The following is a 20,729-nucleotide window of genomic DNA, read 5'->3' as shown; positions in this document are numbered from 1 at the left end:
TGCGATTCCAGATTCATGCCTCCAGCAGCCCCAAAAACGCTGTGGTTCCATGGCGAGGGGGGGAGGGGGGGAAGAAGAGCCCCCCCAGCTGCAGGCAGATGGAGCCTGATCTCGATACGCAGCCTTCCTCATCTCCCATGGCTCGGCCTCTCCTCCACCAAGCCGCATCTGGGATGGGATGCTCCACCGCCGACCAGCCCTCCATGCCGCCGACAGCCCTCTACGCACACCGCCGACAACTCCTTCACCTTCGGCGGGTGCCAGCTGATTCCAGAGAGGCCGTCGTCGAACGAGTCAGGGGGGGGTCCACCCCACCGCGCCCCACCACCGCCATGCCGCAGCGCCACCCAGCTGACTCAGGCGAAAACCGCGGCCGTCCGGATCATGGGGAGGCAGCTCCGGCTCGCCCGGCGTCCCCTGGGGACCTAGGTAGGAAACAAGTGGACCTGTCGAGCCCCAACTGTTCCCCCTACCAGTCCATAATGGGGGACATAATCAGGGTCCCCTCCAAGCCTCCACATCTCACCAAGAAGCCCCATCCCCAACGGAGCTCAAAAAACCGCGGCAGCCATTTACTGAGATTCTTTCTTCATACATATACAATGTCTTCCTTGGTGCATGTTTTTGCTAATCTAAAAATGTTTTTCTTGCCTTTCTTCATGTCCAGTTCTTTGTATAAGTCGCAATAATATTCAGTTCTGATCTGAGCGATAGTTTTCTTTGTTGCTCTTCTTGCAGTGATGTAATTTTGCCAGTTTTCCTTGGTCTTATGTGTGTTCTTGTTGTCCACCTTTTTTTCAATGTTCCTACTGCTGGTCCCAAATTGATTTACAGTTTCATGTAGATTATGGCAACCAGGACCTATTATTTAATAAAATAAATAAAAGTTTAATAAAATAAAATAAATAAAATAAATTATGGGTTTTCTCAAAACACCTGCTTCAAAGATTTTCTCAGGCAGCACTTCTGCTAGAACTATATATGGTTACTCGTGGACACGAGTAAACCCAATCTGAGAAAGCCATTACAAACTAGGTGGTTTTCTCACTGCTTCAAGAAGCACTTTGATCCATTTGCACCAATATGCTTTTGAATGTGTTACATAATCCTACTAATTAATATATAGGTTCCAACATACAGCCCGATATAGGCAGTATTTTATATTCTCTTGAGTTGAACAAGGGGCTCTATGTAATTCTCATGTCATGAATAGGTTGCTGTTGCTTCAGCTTTTGGCTGGTGCCATTTAGATTGACCTAATTCTGCAGGAATGAAGAACTAATTAAAACAGCCCCATGTTGGCATGAATGTTTTCCTGAATGTGCTTAAAGAATTTCCCACCTCTTACATCATTAATCTTATTAAAGCCTTGCCAGATTTTAGATTATTTTTTAAATTCTCTGCTGATGTACTTGTTATATAGCAAGTAATCAGAAAAACAGCAGAAGTTGCACCTCTGATCAGTTGTTTTATGGGTTTGAGATAAGGATCAAATGGCTGGAGATATATATACAGTACTTCATACAGAGAATACCAGTGTTAAATGAAGCCTATGTTTGTGCATATCTTGAAATTAATTCAGTCCATTTTTTATATTTCGGGCATCTCCTTGTACTACTTCGCTGTTTTTTCATAACCAATTCAGCATTTTTGAACATCAGTTTACAACTTTCCCATCTGGAAAATTAGAATCAGTGAATCAAAAATTTGTGGGTCCTGCCTGGCATACAAAATTGGCTTAATGGGTTTTTTTCCCCTTCTGAAATGTACCTGACAATTTAAAGTGACAAGTTCCTAATTGATACAGCTTAAATAATTTATCCTACATTAAGATTACTGCTTACTTAATGATAGTAGCACTAAATTAAAACGAATATGCAAAAATAGCCTAGGCCTATAGGCAAAGAACTCTGCTTAGTATTTTTATAATCAAACAGAGAATATTGATACAGCCACAAACAACAAATCTGCTTGTGTTTGATCAAAAAGAACCAAAGGGTTGTTGTCTATTCTTGCTGGGTCAAATAGCTTTCAGGATAATGAACATAGAATTTGATTTACTAAAAACTGTTAATATAAGGAATGGTCTTAATCCATTTTATGGAACGTTAAATCTTCTTCTCTAGTGATCCTGAAAACTGAATGACATGATCTGTGATATTACTGGCTGATGTATTCAGCTTGGGAGACCACCCACTTCTTTCTTCTCCTCCCGCTTTCTGTTGCCACTGTACCACACATTTGATTAAACCTGAGCAGTGTGATGTAATTCAGAGCTGCTTCTAAATCACAGAGCAGTTTTATTCTCAGGGTGAGCTTTGTTTTAAAGCCTCTTGCTGGTAGGCAACGAAGCTGGCAGCAGGCTTTACATTGTGGATGTAGTATTTTCCTTCCTGGATTCCTTTAATTTTGCACCTGTTTGTGAAATCTCAGTGGAGAAACGAAGAGAGGTTTGTTTATCTGGCCAGCTACTCCATGCCTTCAAAGCTGAGTTACAAAAATAATATATGACAGTATATGGAGAATGTTTCCTGGCTGTTTTTCTTCCAATTCCTCTAAAGACATGTTATGGTCCCCAAAATTCTCCTTATCCAACATGCATGTTCGACTAACTGCAAAAGGATTACTCCGAAATCTTCGGCTTCCCTCTGGATATAGGAGAAGCACAGTTATTATTCATGCAGGTTAGTATATTTTCCTGTATGCCTGGGGGACATCTTGTTGACTTCTGTGGCTGTTAATAGCAACTATGAATTGTTCAGTGTGCATTTCTTTCTCACAATATTCGTCCTTAGAAAATCCAGCAATCCATTTTTCAGTAGCTGGATGTAATGTGTGTGTCTGTGCAAATGTGGTTTCCTGTAGTGGTTGTGTGTTAAGCATGACACATGTGTAATCTGTTTAGAAATGTTAAAAAATGATTTTAAGGTGAATTTTTGTACATCAATAACATGCAGTGTTTCCTATGGTCCCTTAACAGATGTCTATAGGTGTTAAGAGTTTTGAATTTCAATTCTATATCTTTCTCAATCTCTTTAGCATGATGGTACATGGAATTCTGAAAGTCTGTGCATAAATTTGGAGAAGAAATTATTCTATATTAGGAATCTCAATTCTAGGGCACGTTATTATGCAGTACAAATTTTGCAGTTGCAATTAATGAGAATGGACTTTATTCTTCTAAAATGGACATATTCATTTTGTTCAACACTTTTCTTCATTTGATTAGTGATTAGAAAGAAAAAGGGAATTTTGGCATACAGGTTTTAAAATAGTCTACAGCGAATTATATAAATTATTCAAAGCCTTCTATTATTATTTTATCCATGTCTATTCTCAAGCATGAAATTCTGGCTCTGCTTCTCATTTCTGTCCCCACATTCTGTGGGCAATTCCTTTTCAGCTTGGCTGTGGCACCTAGTATAGTAATCTCTTCTAACACCAGAGTGTTTTGAGTATTTTTCATATTCAGGTTAGCACAGCAGTGCCCATGGCTGTTCTAATCTTTTCTCTGTGTTTATGGACATGCAGAAAAGAACTATTTGTATTCCCCTTCAGTAGCTTAGCACAATAGCCAGTCTAAATACACAATAAAGCTTAATTGTTATAGTTTTGACTGTTTCCTAGAAAATAAATTGTCTAATCAATCACGGACTGCATGTGAAACACCAAATTTTGTTGTTTAGGTAGCTTTGTACACTTTCTGCTTAATAGTCTCTCAATAGTAAGTGCTGGAAAGATTAGAAAACCGAAAAAAACAGAATACAGATGTAAAAATGTATACTGTATGCAATTTGCAATGATCTCAGTAGCTTGATTTAAATAACTGCATTTGTCAAGGCTGCTATGTGTATAATCATATGGACATTGACTATCGTTTGTTCTTTTCTGATATGACTTGAATATCTTTCTGAATCCAAAGTGAATTTTCAAAATGTGCTTGCAACATTTTTTAACACAATAGGCGTATCTACGGTCCCTAGAAATGAAGCTACAGAGAATAGCATGTTGTAATGACTGTGAATACGTATGTCTTTAATATGCAGGCGAAACAGAGTTTAACATGGTATGGAGAGTTTACAAAACATAGAAACAGATTATTCACCCCATTGGCCTTATTACTGTTTGTTAAATAGGTAAATGCAAGTATTCTGTTTGCCTTCCTTGCAAGTAAAATACTTGGCTGGTAAGAGCTGTTGCCCAAGGAGTTGGCACCTAGTAAACCTAGATTCATTAATGGATTTATGAAGAGAGGGAGAGGGAGGGAGGGAGGGAGGGAGGGAGGGAGGGAGAGAGAGAGAGAGAGAGAGAGAGAGAGAGAGAGAGAGAGAGAGAGAGAGAGGGAATCTGAGCATAACCATCCTTGTCTAAATATTTGTTACTGGCTTGTATGAAAATAAGTCCATGCTCTGGCACTGATTCCATTATGGTATAAATATTCCTGAAGCTGCATTATGAGTTTGGTTGTAAGATGCTGAATTACAGTTTACAGTCATGTTTAATATAGAGATGTTGCCCATTGAAATGAATCAGAGATGGTTATAAGTCATTGAAACGTAATTGGTCAATAATGTGTACCTTTACTTTTTCTTCCTAAATAGTGCTTTTGAAGAGCTATTCCCTCCAGCATGAGAGAGGAAAGAATGTGGTAATAGTAATCTGTGCTATCTAGTTATTTAAAGGCATCATTGATGCTATTGACAGTGGTGCTACCTAACTGAACAGGAAACAATTATAGAATAGAAGTAGCAAGTATGAAATTTCTAATTGAGGTTAAACATGTTCTATCAGCTGGGCTTCTGAGAAAATATAATCAGGTTGGAAATTTAAAAAAGGCTTTGTGCAATGTTTTTAAGACTTGTCACCTTTAAGATGTGTGGACTTAAAATCCCACAATTCACCAACTCCTAGGGAAACCTGAGAGTTGAAATCCACACATCTTAAAAGTTGCCATGTTTGAAAAACACTGATTTAGTCAAATTTGATATTGCTATGGAGTGTTGCATAAAATTATTACTTTCAATCAAAATTATTACAGCTTACTCGACTTACGAACACAATTGAGCAAAAAATTTCCATTGATAAACAAGATGTGGTTAAATGAATGTCGCCCCATTTTGCAACCTTTCTTGCTACAGTTCTTAAGTGAATCATTGCAGTTGTTAAGTTAGTAATAGGGTTGTTAATTGAACTTGGCTTCTCCATTGACTTTACTTGTCAGAAGGTTACAAAAGGAGACCATGAGACACTGCAGCTGTCATAAATATGAACCAATTGCCAAGCATCCAAATTTTGATTGTGTGACCATGGGAATGCTGCAACAGTCTTAAGTGTGAAAAATGGTCATAATTTACATTTTTCAGTGTTATAACTTTGAATAGTCACTAAAGAAATGGTTGTAAGTTGAGGACTATCTGTACCAGTTTGCCTGTCAGCTCCTGATATCATTCTTTGATGCCAAAATACAACTACTTTAGTTTACTATACAGTGGAGGTCTTTCAAGTATTTAGGTAGCTAATTTCACTTCATGTTTGCTGTTCTAAATCTAGAGTAGGTCTGTGGTTTGTACTCAAGCTTATTTAGGGTACCAGGCTAATTAAACATAGAACTAGAGAAGTTCTAAAATGTAACTATAATTGCTTTAAAGCTGTGTATTTGTATGAAGTCTTCATTAGAAAATAATTGATGAGATCTATTTTTTATTAAGATATATTTTTATGATTTTTGAGCTAGTTTCTATTCTGATTTTTAGATGAATAAATATTAATATCCCCAGTTTTACAAACTGGTTAGGGATGAACATAGGTAAAGGTAAAGTTCCCCTTGCACATACGTGCTAGTCGTTCCCGACTCTAGGGGGCAGTGCTCATTTCTGTTTCAAAGCTGAAGAGCCAGCACTGTCCGAAGATGTCTCCATGGTCATGTAGCTGGCATGACTAAACACCAAAGGTGCATGGAACTCTCTTACCTTCCCACCAAAGGTGATCCCTATTTTTCTACTTGCATTTTTTACGTGCTTTCGAACTGCTAGGTTGGCAGAAGCTGGGACAAGTAACAGGAGCTCACCCCCATTACGCGGCACTAGGGATTCGAACCGCTGAACTTCTGACTTGTCGATCAACAAGCTCAGTGTCATAACCATTGAGCCACCACGTCCCTCAGAGATAAACATGGTTCAGTTTTTGGACTTTTCATCACACAATGACAATACACTCATACTTAAAGACTGGCTAGGGATGAACATAGCCAGTTTTTAAGTGTGAGTGTATTGTCATTGTGTGATGGATAGTCCAAAAACTGAAACATGTCCTTTAGCTTGAAATTGGTTTTTTCACCATTTCTAGATGTATTTCAGCACTATTCTGATGTTACCAGAAATGTTGCGAACTCTCAGTGGGACCATCTAGCTGTGAGCAAGTTGACTGTGAAATAATCCTCTTTCTAAGTCAGAACACTTTAAGATCAGAACAGCTGGTTTTAATTCAAAACAGTTTCGGTTTGAAATATTCGCAGTTTGATGAAACTGACATGCCAGTTGCAAGGTTGAACTGAATAATCACAACTAGGGCAGTTTATTTTTATGGAAACATTTGGTCACAGTTGCTGATCCAAGGTGAAAACCTCCTACTCAGTTAGAAATAACATGCCTTTAAATAACTTGACACAGCTCCAGGATACGGATTTGCTTACCTTCTATATTTAATACGAGTATGTTTTGTACCCTCCTTCTGAGTTTGATCTCAAGAGTCAATATAGTATATTGATTTGGTTGTTGGAGTCAAGTTGAAGTTCAGTCACAGTCCCGGAAATTCACTAGGTGATGTTGGGTCAATTACCTCAAGATTTATTGTTCTGAAGGTAAAGTGAAGGGAAGTCTTTCTGTAAGACTGTTTTTAAGCACCTGAAGGAAAAGTGGACAATCAGTATAATCAACAAACAACTGTCAATTGTTATATAAGTGATATAAGGCTGGATTAAAACCATAGAGAGTCCTGAAGTAACAAACAATAATTGGGCCCCATTTCAGCATCCCACTCACCCATCTTTCTTTGTGTTAATTTCTATCCTCTCTGCATAAACAAAATAAATTTATGAAGACAGTAAACAGAAAAATATTCTTTTAGTCAATGTACAGGTAGTCTTCAATTTATGACCCCAGTTGAGCCCAAAATTTCTGTTACTATGTGAGACAATTGTTAGTGAGTTTTTATAATCTTTTTTGTCACAGTTGTTAAGTGAATCACTGTAGTTGTTAAGTTAGTAACACAGTTGTTACATGAATCTGGCTTCCCCATTGTCTTTGCTTGTCAGAAGGTCACAAAAGGTGATCACATGACCTCAGGACACTGCAAGTGTCATAAATATGAAGTTGCTAAGCATACAAATTTTTATCACATGATCACGGGGATGCTGCGATGGTTGTAAGTGTGAAAAAATGGTCATAAGTCATTTTTTCAGTGCTATTGTAATTTTGAATGATTTTTGAACAAAAGCTTATAAGTCGAGGACTACCTATATTGTATTTTTTTTAAAAAAAAACTTGTCAAGTTGGAGATTGCATTTGCAATTTTCCCCAAAGGAAGGCAGAATGAAATTCAGATGGAGAGAATCAAGACCAGCTCAGGTTCTGCTTCTCATCCGTTCAGGCTAAATAAGTGTTCTTTCTTTGCTGATGGTGCACCTGCCTATTTACAAAGTCCCATCAAGCTCTTAATCTTCTGTACTTCAGTCAGGAAGGTCAACCTCTGTGGCACAAAGAATTTTGTTTTTAACGTTTATGATTTTAATAGTCTTTATGTTGTTTTAATTCTTGACTGGGAATTGCTCAGAGTTTAGATGGACAGCTATACAAATGTTTTAAATAAATAAAATAAAAGCTGCTTTGGGCCTGAGATAACTGTGGAGAGTGCTCTGTAGCAGTAGCCATCTTGTAGGTAAGGCTGACAATGTAGCTTCTTTCTCATCATTAAGCGGTTTGCAGCTATCCACACCTTTCATGGTGCAGTTCTATCAATTTAACAGTATTAATTCAGTACATGTCTTCATTAAGTATAGGGTTGCAATCTAAACCCTGTCCAATATCCTTTTAAAGCCTTGCTTCTGGCATGTCACCTGAGATGTTTTAGTGTTATGGTTGAAAGCTATTCTGAGTTTAGAAGATTGGCGCTTACAGAGAGCCCCAAACATTTGCAGCTATATTTTCATTTTGACAGATTAGCCAACTTGAGGGAAAGGGGCAAGCCTGTCAAATGAATCACCCTTCAATTTAATACCAAATTTCCTTCTTTGACATTTGTTTGTTAGTGCTTAATATCTGTAACACCTACTTACCCCCATGTAAGTTGCTGGACGTTTTAAGCAGGGATGAAATCCAGCAGGTTCTGACAGGTTTGGAGAACCGGTAGCGGAAATTTTGAGTAGTTCAGAGAACCGGCAAATACCACCTCTGGCTGCCCCAGAGTGGGGTGGGAATGGAGATTTTGCAATATCCTTCCCCTGCCACACCCACCAAGCCACACCACATCCACCAAGCCAGGCCCACAGAACCGGTAGTAAAAAAATTTGGATTTCATCACTGATTCTAAGATTATCACTGCAGCTACCGGGTTTTTTCCCTAAACCGAATTTAGACTTTGTTTGTTTGTTTGTTTATGAAATTTATATTGCTGCCTATTCGCAGATGGCAACTCAAGGCGGCTTACAAGAATATTAAAACCTCATTATAAAACAATAAAACTAATTAAAGAATCATATAATAAATTAATAATATATAATAAAATATGTTTAAGATAGGCTTATAATGTTGAGATAAGCAAAGAAATGCTATTTTTGTGAATAGCTGATAATTATTCAGCTGTGTTACAGTTCATAACTGTTACCTACTTTTAAACAATGCTTATTTTAGTTTTTAGGAGGAAGAAATGCATTAAGGGGTAAAATTTTAATGCTGATTAGATGGTCATTGGGGGAAACAGCTTTCCAGCCTTTGTAACCTCTATTTTAAAACAGATGTCATGTCCTGAAATTACTGATGAAAGTCAGTTGTCATGTGCTATATTGTTCTGCATATAAACAGATGATTATTTTTGTATTTCTCTAAAATGTGGGTGGTATCTATATTAAACCAGGGGAAGATATGCTCAGGTTATAGCTAAAGTTGGTGGCTCCAAAATTGGTGGCTCAGTTAAACAGAATTGGTTGACTGCTTGTGGTCGCAAAGGGGATGGGAGGCCTTGTTTTTAATCTGTATGAATTGGGTTTTTATTTTTTGTAAGTGGCCTACAATCACTGAAAGTGAGAAAGCGGCCATATATATTTTCTAAATAAATAAATAAATGAAATTATCATTTTGAGCACTACAGAAGTTTTCTTGCTACTTTCTTGACTGTCAGTATGATTAAAATAAGCAGGATAGTTGACTTTGGCTACAAAAAGTTGTGTTGAAATATTCTTCATCAGGCTTCAATAGAATAAACCAGCTTTGTGCTTCCCAAACATTTTCCAGAAATGTTTGCAAATCCCAGAATTCCTTTTGCCAAGGCAACAGAGATTTTTGGGACTTTCACTCACTTCTAAAGGATGGCATCCTTGGAAATTCTGGGATAATTCTGAGAGTCAGTATTATCTGTTTATCTTCTATTATTATACTGTATTGGAAAAACAAATGTGGCAGGCATACAAGTGTCAAAAGTGTGGTGTAACATGAAGTAATCTGATAATTGCACCTTCAGGTTCCAGATGGTATTGGAAAAGAAAAGAAAAACAAATGTATTATGCTGATTGACATTTGTTTAAAATATATTGAAGCAGAAACACGAGAAAGCACTAAAATTTCTTCTGAGTATTAATTATGTTTGTTTATCATTTTCCAATCTAGTTATCTCCAAGTATGTTGGGATTGTTTCTTGCAGAATTCCCAGACATTTTTAGAGTTTTGAGAAATTACAATTATAATCATCTGCAAGATGGCCGGTTGGGGGAAGTGGGCAGATCTGCTTAACACCCCCCTCCCGCTTCTCCTTGTTTAAAAAATAAAAAATGTAATACAATAGTTGACTCATGGAATTGTTAGTTGTTGCTAAAATTACATGCAAACAAAATTAGTCTAGTTCTTCTGCATAGTACAAAAACTGCCTCTAGGGGGCTGCAGAAAGAACATCCATCCTTCTAATAGGTATACCCAAGTAGAATCACCTCAATCAGTTTGTAATTCTGGCTAGTTGATTTTTATATCAACAAAAATATTTCTAAAGAAAATAACCACAATTGAGCCCAAAATTTCTGTTACTAAGCAAGACAGTTGTTAAGTGAATTTTGCCTCGTTTTACGGCTTTTCTTGCCACAATTGTTAGATTGACCTCCCTAAGAGACGGGACTTATATATATATACTTACTGGGGAGACTAATAGATTTCTCCTTTCCTGTGTTATTTTGTAATGATTTTTTTTTTAAAAAAAATAACACCCAATACAGAGAATTATGGCCAGAATTCTGTTTAAGTATTCTTTCAAATGGAGAATTTTTGCAGAATGCAGTCAACTAACTGAAGTGCTTTGCAATTCCTTCTGGTTAACTATAAATCCTCTAAGTACTATGTATCTGCAAAAGCAGCTGGAATTAAGATTTCAGCAAATAAAGAAATTGGTTTTCCTGTGATTTTTTTTAAAAAAACCTCTATGTATGTATTCACAGAAATATCTGAGAGACTTTTCATTTACTGTTCCTCAAATAATGAATTCAAACCACATAGCCTAATTCATGCCATATGATGAAGAACCAAGCTATTTTTATAAAGTTCAATATTTAACAATCACAGATAGTCCTCAATTTACAACAGTTCATTTAGTGACTGAAGTTATAACGGCTGAAAAATGTGACTTATGACACTTTTTACACAACTGTGGCAGCACCCTGTGGTCAGGTGATCATAATTCAGATGCTTGGCAATGGGTTCGTATTTATTATGGTTGCAGTGTCTGGGATCATGTGATCCCCCTTCACTTCTGACAAGTGAAGTCAATGAGGAAGCCAGATTCACTTAACAACCATGGATAATAACCAGGGGTGGGTTCTACTTACTTTTACTACCAGTTTTTAGCGGGGCCGCGTGTGCACTCTTCTGCGCATGCGCAGAAGCATTTTGATGATGTCGGGGTTGGTGGGCGGGAGTTCCCGCCGGTTTTATTATCTGTTCTATAGAACCAGTGCGAACCGGGGGTAACCCATCACTGATACTAACTTAACAATTCATTTGGGACCAAGAAGAAGGGCCTTCTCCATGGTGGTTCCGTCCCTGTGAAACACCATCCCTGCGGAAATAAGATTGGCCCCCTCCTTGACACTCTTTCAAAAGGCCCTAAGGATGTTGTGTTGCCAGTGAGCTTGGGAACCCCAGGGTGACATTGAACCTATCAAGCAATTGGTCTGATTGTCATTGCCAGGGGATTAGGATTGGGTTTTGAATTGAGGTTTTATTTTTGTAAGCTGCCTCAAAGTCTCTGTGAATGAATTGGGTAGCCATAGCAATTTACTTAAATAAATAAATAAATAAATATGCAAAAGTTCAGTGGTCAAATTATATATTTCAGTCAAACCCTAAGTAAACAAATGCATATAGCTCCTCTATGGAGTGATGACATCTTTTTGACAATTTGAATGGATACTTACTATTTATGTCCAGTTTAAAGATTCAAAAAACAAAACAAAAACCAGAGAATATGGGATGTGTGGAAGGTTGGATTGATTCAGGGCTGTTTACAGTGGTTTACAAACCATGCTTCCTCTGGTGTAGTCTAAAATTTTGTTTGTTATTCTCTTTCTGTTTACTGACTGTTGGTTGCTCAAAGAATTGTATGTTTCAAATCATTTTGGGCTATAATTTTGGGTATTTTTTTTAACAGGGAACAATATACCGAGCAGGATCATGGATTTCTGTTAGATTTTCAGCAACTGATTTGTTAGCCAGGAAAAAAAGGAGGAGGAATCATGGTATGTTTTCAAAAGCTAATGATACGGATAAACGGAGGAAGATAGAAATAAGTAAAATGTAGACCCATCCCTGCAGCCCTATAATCTGAAATTAAATCCTTGGAAAGAAGGGGTATAAAGATAGGTTAGATGTTATAATGTATGTATCATTTGAATGGTGAGAAAAAAAGTGCCTTATCGAATGTTCTCCTTATTGTAAATTCTCTTTTACAATGAGAATTGATAGAGGGTGCCGCAAACCCTAACTCTATAGACAGTTCATTATATAAATTGGATTGAATAATGCATAAAATTTCAAACTGCTTGCCATTTTACATATTATGATTGGCCTGTGGGGCCTGCCTTCTGGAATGCCATGTATATTTTAATTTATTTTAGCTCTTCTCAAAGCAAAGTATGATTTACAAGATAGGAATTACCATTTTGCTATTTAACTGAATGCTAGCAACTTTTGCATTTACTGTGTACCTTCAGTTCCCTGTTGTTAACAAGGGGTGTCAGTATGTCTGCCTTAGTTACACTAATACAGGGGTTCCCCAACCTCTGGACCGCGGCCTACTAGTGGGCTCTGTGCTGTTTGCAACTGGGCCATGGAAACGGCAGATGAACATACCCACATGCACATTCCCACTTGTGCGAGCAGTGGACAAGCGTATGCATGTGTGCTCCATTTGCGTGAGCGGCGGTCTCACATATATGCCACTCATGCAAATGTAGCTGCGTGCACATGCTTGTCAGCCACTGGTGCAGAACCATCCCCTTCCCCCCACCATCACCTCCAGTCCGCAAAGCTGGAAAGGTTGGGGAACTCTCTCCTAAAATAATACTGTGAAGGTGATAAAGGAGTACGATCCACCATGAAGCATGGTGCAATCAATTCTGGAGCAATTTTATCCAATATATAATACTGCCTTCATATGATTCCTTCCAATATCCTGCTCTTTGTTTTATAGTGATCTGCTTCACAGTTCAAATGCTTCCGTGGTATTTCATGCATTATATTCATATTAATCCTTTATTCTATGTTGTATCTATGTTTTATAAGGCTAACTGTAGCTGATGCTTTTATTTTTTCTTGTGATTGTTTGAAATTTAAAATCATGTTAAACCATCTGATATTTAATCCGAGACCCAAAGCTATCTAAATGCATTCTTAATTAAATGAGTGTTCAATCTTCCTAAGCTTTGTATTTTAGTGTTTATAAAGTATAGAACAGTATAAAAAGAAAATTAAGTTCCAATTGTACTTATAAGGCTCATTTTTAATAGTTAAGATGCTGTTTCAATACTTTAAATGAAATAATTTAAGGAAATCTTTCTCTTTATTTACATGCCTAGCAACAGCCTTTATGCATAACTCCCACACATATTTTAAACTTAATGGTAATTATTGTGCACACCTTGGCTACATCCTGTTTGTCAGAAATTCTTCCTGAATCAGCTGAGATAAATAATATTTTAGGGTTAAGCTGTGCATGGAAAATAAGTGAGCAGACTGTCAGCTTGTCCCATTTCAGATTCTTTTTTCCACTCTAAATTGTTCTATACTCTTAATCTGCTATAAAAAGATTCTGCTTTCCCCATGTTTTTCATCCTAGCCATCTAGTGAAAAACAGTCTTGGACTGTTATTTGAGAAATTATCAAAAGATGGAGGTTGATAGCTTTTTAAAATTATTATTATTGTGGAACGGTAGATGATGAGTGAAAAACATTGTATAACAATGCTTATTTATAACATTTTTATTTAGAGATTTAAAAATATTGCATTATAGAGAGGCTGTTACACTTGAAAAAAAACAATCATGCTTCCAATATGTTTCTAGTACCTGTCATGTTTGAAGTGAGTCATTTTTATTATCGAAAACTCGTTTAAGCTCCCTTAAGTGTGTCCTGCTCTTTCCTTCCCTCAATAAATACTCTTATAGACTATGAAGCAATTTTACAGAGTGCATGTAAAGTATCATATGTTCCTTTCCAATCTGGTTCATAAAGAAATAATCTAATCTTCTTGCAAATCCTAACATAAAGTTGTATTGTAAATGTTCTTTGTCTTTAATATTATAGTAGACAACCCATGACCCATTGGGCTATTGTTTCAGAGATATTTCCTTACCCGAACAGAGAAATCAAATGATCACAAATAGGCAAAAAACCCAGTGAGAGATGGAGCAACTTCCTAATTCCTATCAGATTTACCTTTGAAGGCTTCACCTTCTGTGCAGCTGGCAGTTATCATTGGGAATTATTTTCATGTGATCACAGCATGAGGGCAATCCTGAAGCAGCCACAACTTTGCCAAATCCTACGCAGTAAATGGTCTCAGATTTTTTTTTTAATTTGAGGTTCATTGATCAAAACTTGCTTCCCTGTTATGCACCATTGTCACCCAACTGTGGATTACAAACAGACAAGAGAATTTTAGTAATATATAGTTTCTGATACAGCTGAAAGTACTTTGGTTTACTTTGCTCATTTTTGCTTATTATTCTGAAGTTGAGATGAAATTAAGTGAAATGCCAGCACTGATAACACAGATAGTCCTTAATTTATAACAGTTCATTTAAAGGTAAAGGTAAAGGTCCCCCTCGCACATATATGCTAGTCGTTCCCAACTTTAGGGGGCAGAGCTCATCTCCGTTTCAAAGCCGAAGAGCCAGTGCTGTCTGAAGACCATGGTAATGTGGCTGGAATGACTAAACCCAAAGGCGCACGGAATGCTGTTACCTTCCCACCAAAGGTGGTCCCTATTTTTCTACTTGCATTTTTTACGTGCTTTCCAACTGCTAGGTTGGCAGAAGCTGGGACAAGTAACAGAAGCTCACCCCTGTTACGCGGCATTAGGGATTCCAACCGCTGAACTGCTGAACTTTTGATCGACCAACTCAGCGTCTTAGCCACTGAGCCACCATGTCCCTTTTACAGTTCATTTAGTGAACATTAAAAGTTACAACGGCATTGAAAAAAGTGATTTATGATCATTTTTCACATTTACTACCATTGCAGCACCCTATGGTCATATGATCAAAATCCAGATGCTTGGCCACTGACTCATATTTATGATGGTTTCAGTGTCCCAGGGTCACGTGATCACCTTTTTTTAACCTTCTGATGAGCAAAGTCCATGGGAAAACCAGATTCACTTAATAACTGGGTTACCAACTGAGCAACTGCAGTGATTCACTTAACAATTGTAGCAAGAAAGGTCATAAAGTGGACAAAACTCAGTTAACAAATGTCTCGCCTAGCAACAGAGGGGTCGTAAGTTGAGCTCAATGGTGGTTATAAGACAAGGACAACTTATAAAGCAAAAACAAAGAAATCATGTAGCTGATGTAAAGATACAATTAAATATTTATTCAAATGAAGGAGAAAATTACGGAGTCATATAAAACATTTACAGATAGTTTTTCAAAATGTGGAAAGAATTTTCTTTATGGAATGTCCAGTTCCTTTGTATTGCTAAAAGAATTTGCCTTACTGTAATACAATGTGAAAATGACCTTGGAGAATGCAGGTAGAAACTATCATACAAGAGAGACAGTAGCCTTCAGTGGCATAATGGTCCGAGAAAGTAACTTAGAAAGGACCCACCCTAATGGATCAAATAATTAAAAGTTGAGGTGAGGAGTTTTTGTATTTTCAGATTTGCAAGAATCTATTTATTTATTTATTTTACAGAATTTATATGCTGCCTTTCTCCCGAAGGACTCAGGGCGGCGAACACAGATTAAAAACATACATAATAAAAACCCACTAAAACGAGATTAAAATAATCAATAATAAAAACCCATGGATCAGAATCAGCCCATTCGTTGGAATAACCAAGTATTAATGTAGTCTTACAATAAAGTAGAATTAGTTCTGTTTCCTATCTGGTTTACGTGGGAGAGCTGACACGTACTGTGTAAGACAACACCTACATATATTCTCCTCGCGCACAGTAGCATTATGACTGACATTAACTTTTGAGGGACATCCTTCAGATCTGAAATAAAGGATTTGATTGGTTTGGGTGTGGCCATGTTAGGCATCCATTTATTACAGTGGGATTTTCTTGCCAAGACTTGCAGTTAAGTTGAACTTCAGGAACTGAGAAGATTGCCTCTTCCACCCAGTCTCTCTACATTTGTATTTTGGAAAAGTTCCATAGGTATGTGTCTGAATAACAATGTTTCAATAAGTGATTATTTCTTCTTCAAGAAATAACACTATATTCTGTGTACAAGATTTGGAAGGCAGCATCCAAAATATGCTTTCATAGTGATGGATGATTTAGCTGTGACCTTTAGAGGAACTCAAACAAATCAGGAATTATATAAAGCTGAACAAAAGGAATTTAACACCATGATAGAGTCTAGAAGAGGAATGGTGACAACTTTCGATTTACAGGAGATACAGCAGTCAATTAAAGAAGAGATCAGATCCGGTCAGTTGGAAATGAAATGTGCACTTGAAGAGATTAAGAGAGCATGGATGGAAATGGAAATACGATTAAATACGCAAGCTGATTTGGTCACATTGATGAAGGATATGAGCCAGAATCTGACTAATATTAAAGTGTTTCAAACAACAGTAAAGAGCCAGAACATTCCTGACAATTTGATTTCTGTTGCTGGAGATGATCAAGACCAGATATTCCAGTTATTGGGCAAGAAGCCTGAAAATATTAGCAGGTGTGCTAGCAGTTGGAACAAGAAAAATGAAGAAAATTTGGCTTTTGGTAAGATAACCACTGTAATTCTGATAATACCAAAGACTTAAATTTAAAAAATAGTTTTCTCTTGGGTGCTTAGGAAGGAAATTTCATTTTGGCAACCCTGTAATTTAACTGCTGTTTTTGGTTAACTAGAAAAAGTATTTATATGTTTCATTTTTAAATGGCAAAATCCCAGCTTTTGTCTTCGATTTATGTTAGACTTCAGCTCCCATACTATAGAAAGCAATGGACATTGGGAAGACATGATATTAGAAAATTCTGGTGTAGGTAGTACTGCCATATATAAAGTGAACTCTTCAACATGTAGATTAAGATTGACTGAATTGTAGATATTTCAAAGCTCATAATAAATTCTTAATTCAATTACAGTGCCAGATGGAAGTGTGCTTGAGAACATGAAGAACAGATACACCATCTATGCTTAAATCATGTATAACTATCTTTGTAATGCCTGTTCCTGTATAGACTGGCTCTCTACTTGAAATATTATCAATTTCTGTAAACTGGTAGCAAGTTGAAGAACTCAATTAAATGTTCCCATACTTATGAGCAATTAAACTCTCATCATAAAAAATATTTTTGATCTTGGCTTTATGATGGCAGTCTTGATTCAGAAATTCTGGTACATAACAGACTTTGATGCCCCAAATCTTTATAATATGTAAAGTACTAAGATGCACTAAAGTGCATGAGGCAAAGTTGGCAAGAACAATAAGCAATTTTGGGAGTTGAAGACCATATGCTGTATCTTAAAGTTTTCAAGGTTGAGAAACACTGAGGGATAACTAATCAAACATTCTTGTGAAGTAAAACCATTCCTTTTCATTCACAAAAATGTTTGGATAGCTATCCCTACATAATCTTGTTGTATTTTGTTGTCAAACACCATTAGCTGGCAAGCTAAGAAAGCAAGAATTACAGACTTCAGTGAGGTACCTTTAATGCTAGTCTTGGAATAAATACAGAATCTGCAAGGACTTCCCAACCCTTCATAAATAAGAGGGGAGTCCCTTTGAATGATCTCAAAAATTTCTTGGTTAGGCTTTTTGCTACCTGGTGAATTTCCATTTGTAGGATAGACTACCATGTTCTCTTCTGTTTTTAGATTGTTTATATCTTATCACTGTTCCATTATTTCCTCAGCTTTTCCACAATCATTCATACTTTTAGCGACAAAGGAATTGGAACTTTGTACCAGATTACAAGAGTATTTTATCTATCCACACAGTTCTGGGTTCTTTCCCTGGGCTTGGATATTTAACATACTTTAGAGGTTGAGGTTCTTAATAACTGAATACTGTGTATTAACTTTGTGAACACCAAACTCTCGAATAACTTTCTCTGCAATCCCTGTTAGTTCTGATGTAGTATGTGAGGGTGATGCAACAAGAATACTTGATAACTCATTGAATAATTCATGATCCATTTCTATGGACAGTTTCAACAAAACTGGCATTTTTAGTAAAATAGGTGAATGATTCTATGTAGCACCTTAGCTCCACTGTGTTGAATAAACCTCTTCATCATATGGTCTGTACTTGGGGCAGCGGAATTAATCACAAACATTTGGCAATATTTGGAATCAAATGTTGGCATCTGTTAGGAAGAAACAGTTTACTGTACGGAAGGGAGTGCTGACAAGATGATGATGAAACCAGTAGGAATGTAATAATTCTATCTACAATCAACCCTAATGATGACTCTCCAACATTCTGTTACAGACTAGTTCATCTTTATATTCCCCAGCGTTTCATTTATTTATATGCTCACTGTGCCCTTTGATAATTCACCGTGTGATTGTCCTGATGAAAATAAGGAAATTGAAGCAACTATCAAATTAAAGATAAGGAGGTTACAACTCAGTTTCTAATTATTCTTAACCACTAGGTTTCTAATTAAAGCACAATTTAATAACTCAGGCAGCAGCATTTGGAGTTTTATTAAAATTTGTGACTAGGTGTACCAACCGCCAAAATATTTTTCTTCTGTTAATTATATACAGTAGAATATGTATTATTTATTTATATCCCACCTTTATTATTTTTACAAACCACTAAAGGCAGCAAACATATCCACCTTCCTTTTTCTATTTTCCCCACAAAAAACAACCTTGTGAAGTGGGTTGAGCTGAGAGAGAGTAACCGATCCTAAGTCACCCTGTGGCTTTCAGGGCTAAGGCAGGACTTGAACTCACAGTCTTCTAGACTAAACTAGTTCTATTATATTTTTTATTTATTATAAAAACATGTTTCCCATTATACTTTTTATTAATATTTAAGTATGACTTCAACAAATTCAAATCTGATAATTTGTACATTGTTGCAAATTACTGTAATAAATTCATAAAAAGGATAAATTCATAAAGTGGATCAAAAAAGGGTCAGGTATAAATGTTATTTAATTCTTTAAATATTTCAGAGGGTGCATATTGGTAGTTGAATTGTTCTTATCCAAAGTTAATGTAGATCAATTTCGTTGCTTTAAAAGCCTGTAATTTTTTTTTCCTGAAATCTATTCATCATCAGAATATAAGTGTGGCAAGCATTCTGTGTTTAGTTTTTAGCTAAATGTATTATGTTTTATTATTTACCTTTTCATTCATCATAAAATAACCCAGAGTATATAATAATCTTTACATGTATGTGCATATAAATTTACTTAGCTTGACTAGGTGGCTCAGTGGCTAAGACACTGAGCTTGTCGATCAGAAAGGTTGGCAATTTGGCAGTTCGAATCCCTAGTACAGGTCTCCTGAATGAGCAGGGGGTTGGACTAGATAACCTCCAAGGTCCCTTCCAACTCTGTTACTGTTACTTAATAACAAAATGTGTCTCAGAATTGGCTTCAATGTCATTTCTGCAGTTTGTCTAAATAGAGAATCTGACAAAATAGAAATGTGCTACTGTAGTAGCTCAGGTTTTAATGTCAATGATGCCTAAGTTTAGCTTTTTACAAGAGACAGATATTTATTTTAGAGATGGGCTTATTGGATGTTAACTAGGCTAACGTCATGTAAGCTTGAACTTTATGACAGCAACCATTTTGCAAGAATTCTTAGACACTTGTAATTTAACTTGCTTTAGATACATGTAATAACTTGAAAGTTAGCTTGCTTTGAAATGCAAGTTTGAAATTTATTTATTGATATTTATTGATATCCTTGGATTGCTATAGCACTTCTGCAAGCATGCGCATTTCTGCTTTAAACTGTGCTATGGTCATTGAGCAGAGACTACCTATAATAATCGGGCCTTAAATATTTTAAAGCAGTCTTCACATACAAATAAAATTTCTACAGGTAGTCATTCTGTCCCTTGTCTTGGGATATACTTGTTCTTAAATAGCAACATTTTAATGTGGAATAGATGAATTCAGGGCTTCTGTCAGCCATAATATAACTTACATAAAATTGCTCACCATGACTAAGGAAATTCTTTAATAATAGGTGAAGTAGTGGTCATCTCCATTCAGATTAAAAAAACACACAAACTGAAAAATATTCTCCACAGACTCAATCATCCTACATATGTGTGGACATTCCCAGAAAGTTCTGGAAAAGGTATTAAAGGAAGGGAAAGTGTTAAAATTAGTGTTAAAACGAGCCCTTGTAAAAGGATGTCTGTAATGGAAATAAGGGAATATAAATTCTTTGCAGCTGCAAACCTCTGTATTGGCCTTAGCAGTTGCAGAAACTTTGTACAAGTAGTCCTCAACTTATAACAGTTCACTTAATGACCATTTGAAGTTACAGTGGCACTGAAAAAAAGCAACTTACAACCGTTTTTCACACTAACGACCATTGCATCATCCCCATGGGCATGTGATCAAAATTCAGATGCTTAACAATTGTATACACTGTATACAAACTTATATTTATGCCTGTTAAAATGCAATTAGTCATGTGATTAGCTTCTGAAACCTTCCAACAAGCAAAGTCAATTGGGAAACCACATTCACTTAACAACTGTGTTACTAACTTAATAGCTGCAGTGATTCACTTAACAACTGTGGCAAGAAAGCTC

At 36.6% G+C, this 20,729-nt stretch overlaps 2 protein-coding genes across 4 annotated transcripts in view; both read left to right on the top strand.

The window, feature by feature from the left end:
- Positions 1-20,729, top strand: part of MTUS1 (microtubule associated scaffold protein 1) — a 110,631-nt gene that overhangs the window by 58,232 nt on the left and 31,670 nt on the right. The window lies entirely within an intron of this gene.
- On the top strand, positions 16,147-17,221 carry LOC148112605 (uncharacterized). Its single transcript, XM_087874631.1, has 2 exons — positions 16,147-16,710; positions 17,077-17,221. The coding sequence occupies exons 1-2, from the start codon at positions 16,254-16,256 to the stop codon at positions 17,130-17,132; spliced, it is 513 nt and encodes a 170-aa protein (XP_087730757.1). The 5' UTR covers positions 16,147-16,253; the 3' UTR covers positions 17,133-17,221.

This window comes from Pantherophis guttatus, chromosome 8 (genome assembly GCF_059756535.1).
Source record: "Pantherophis guttatus breed Tessera chromosome 8, ASM5975653v1, whole genome shotgun sequence".
NCBI lineage: Eukaryota > Metazoa > Chordata > Lepidosauria > Squamata > Colubridae > Pantherophis > Pantherophis guttatus.
Note: the sequence above shows the minus strand (reverse complement) of the source record. Positions and strands in the feature narration are given on the sequence as shown.

What these genes read in the sequence shown, in the direction of transcription:
- LOC148112605 (XM_087874631.1), top strand. Translation starts at nt 16,254, where the DNA reads ATGGATGATTTAGCTGTGACCTTTAGAGGAACTCAAACAAATCAGGAA. An exon ending in TGAAGAAAATTTGGCTTTTG is followed by an intron (nt 16,711 to 17,076) that starts GTAAGATAACCA and finishes ATTCAATTACAG; the next exon opens with TGCCAGATGGAAGTGTGCTT.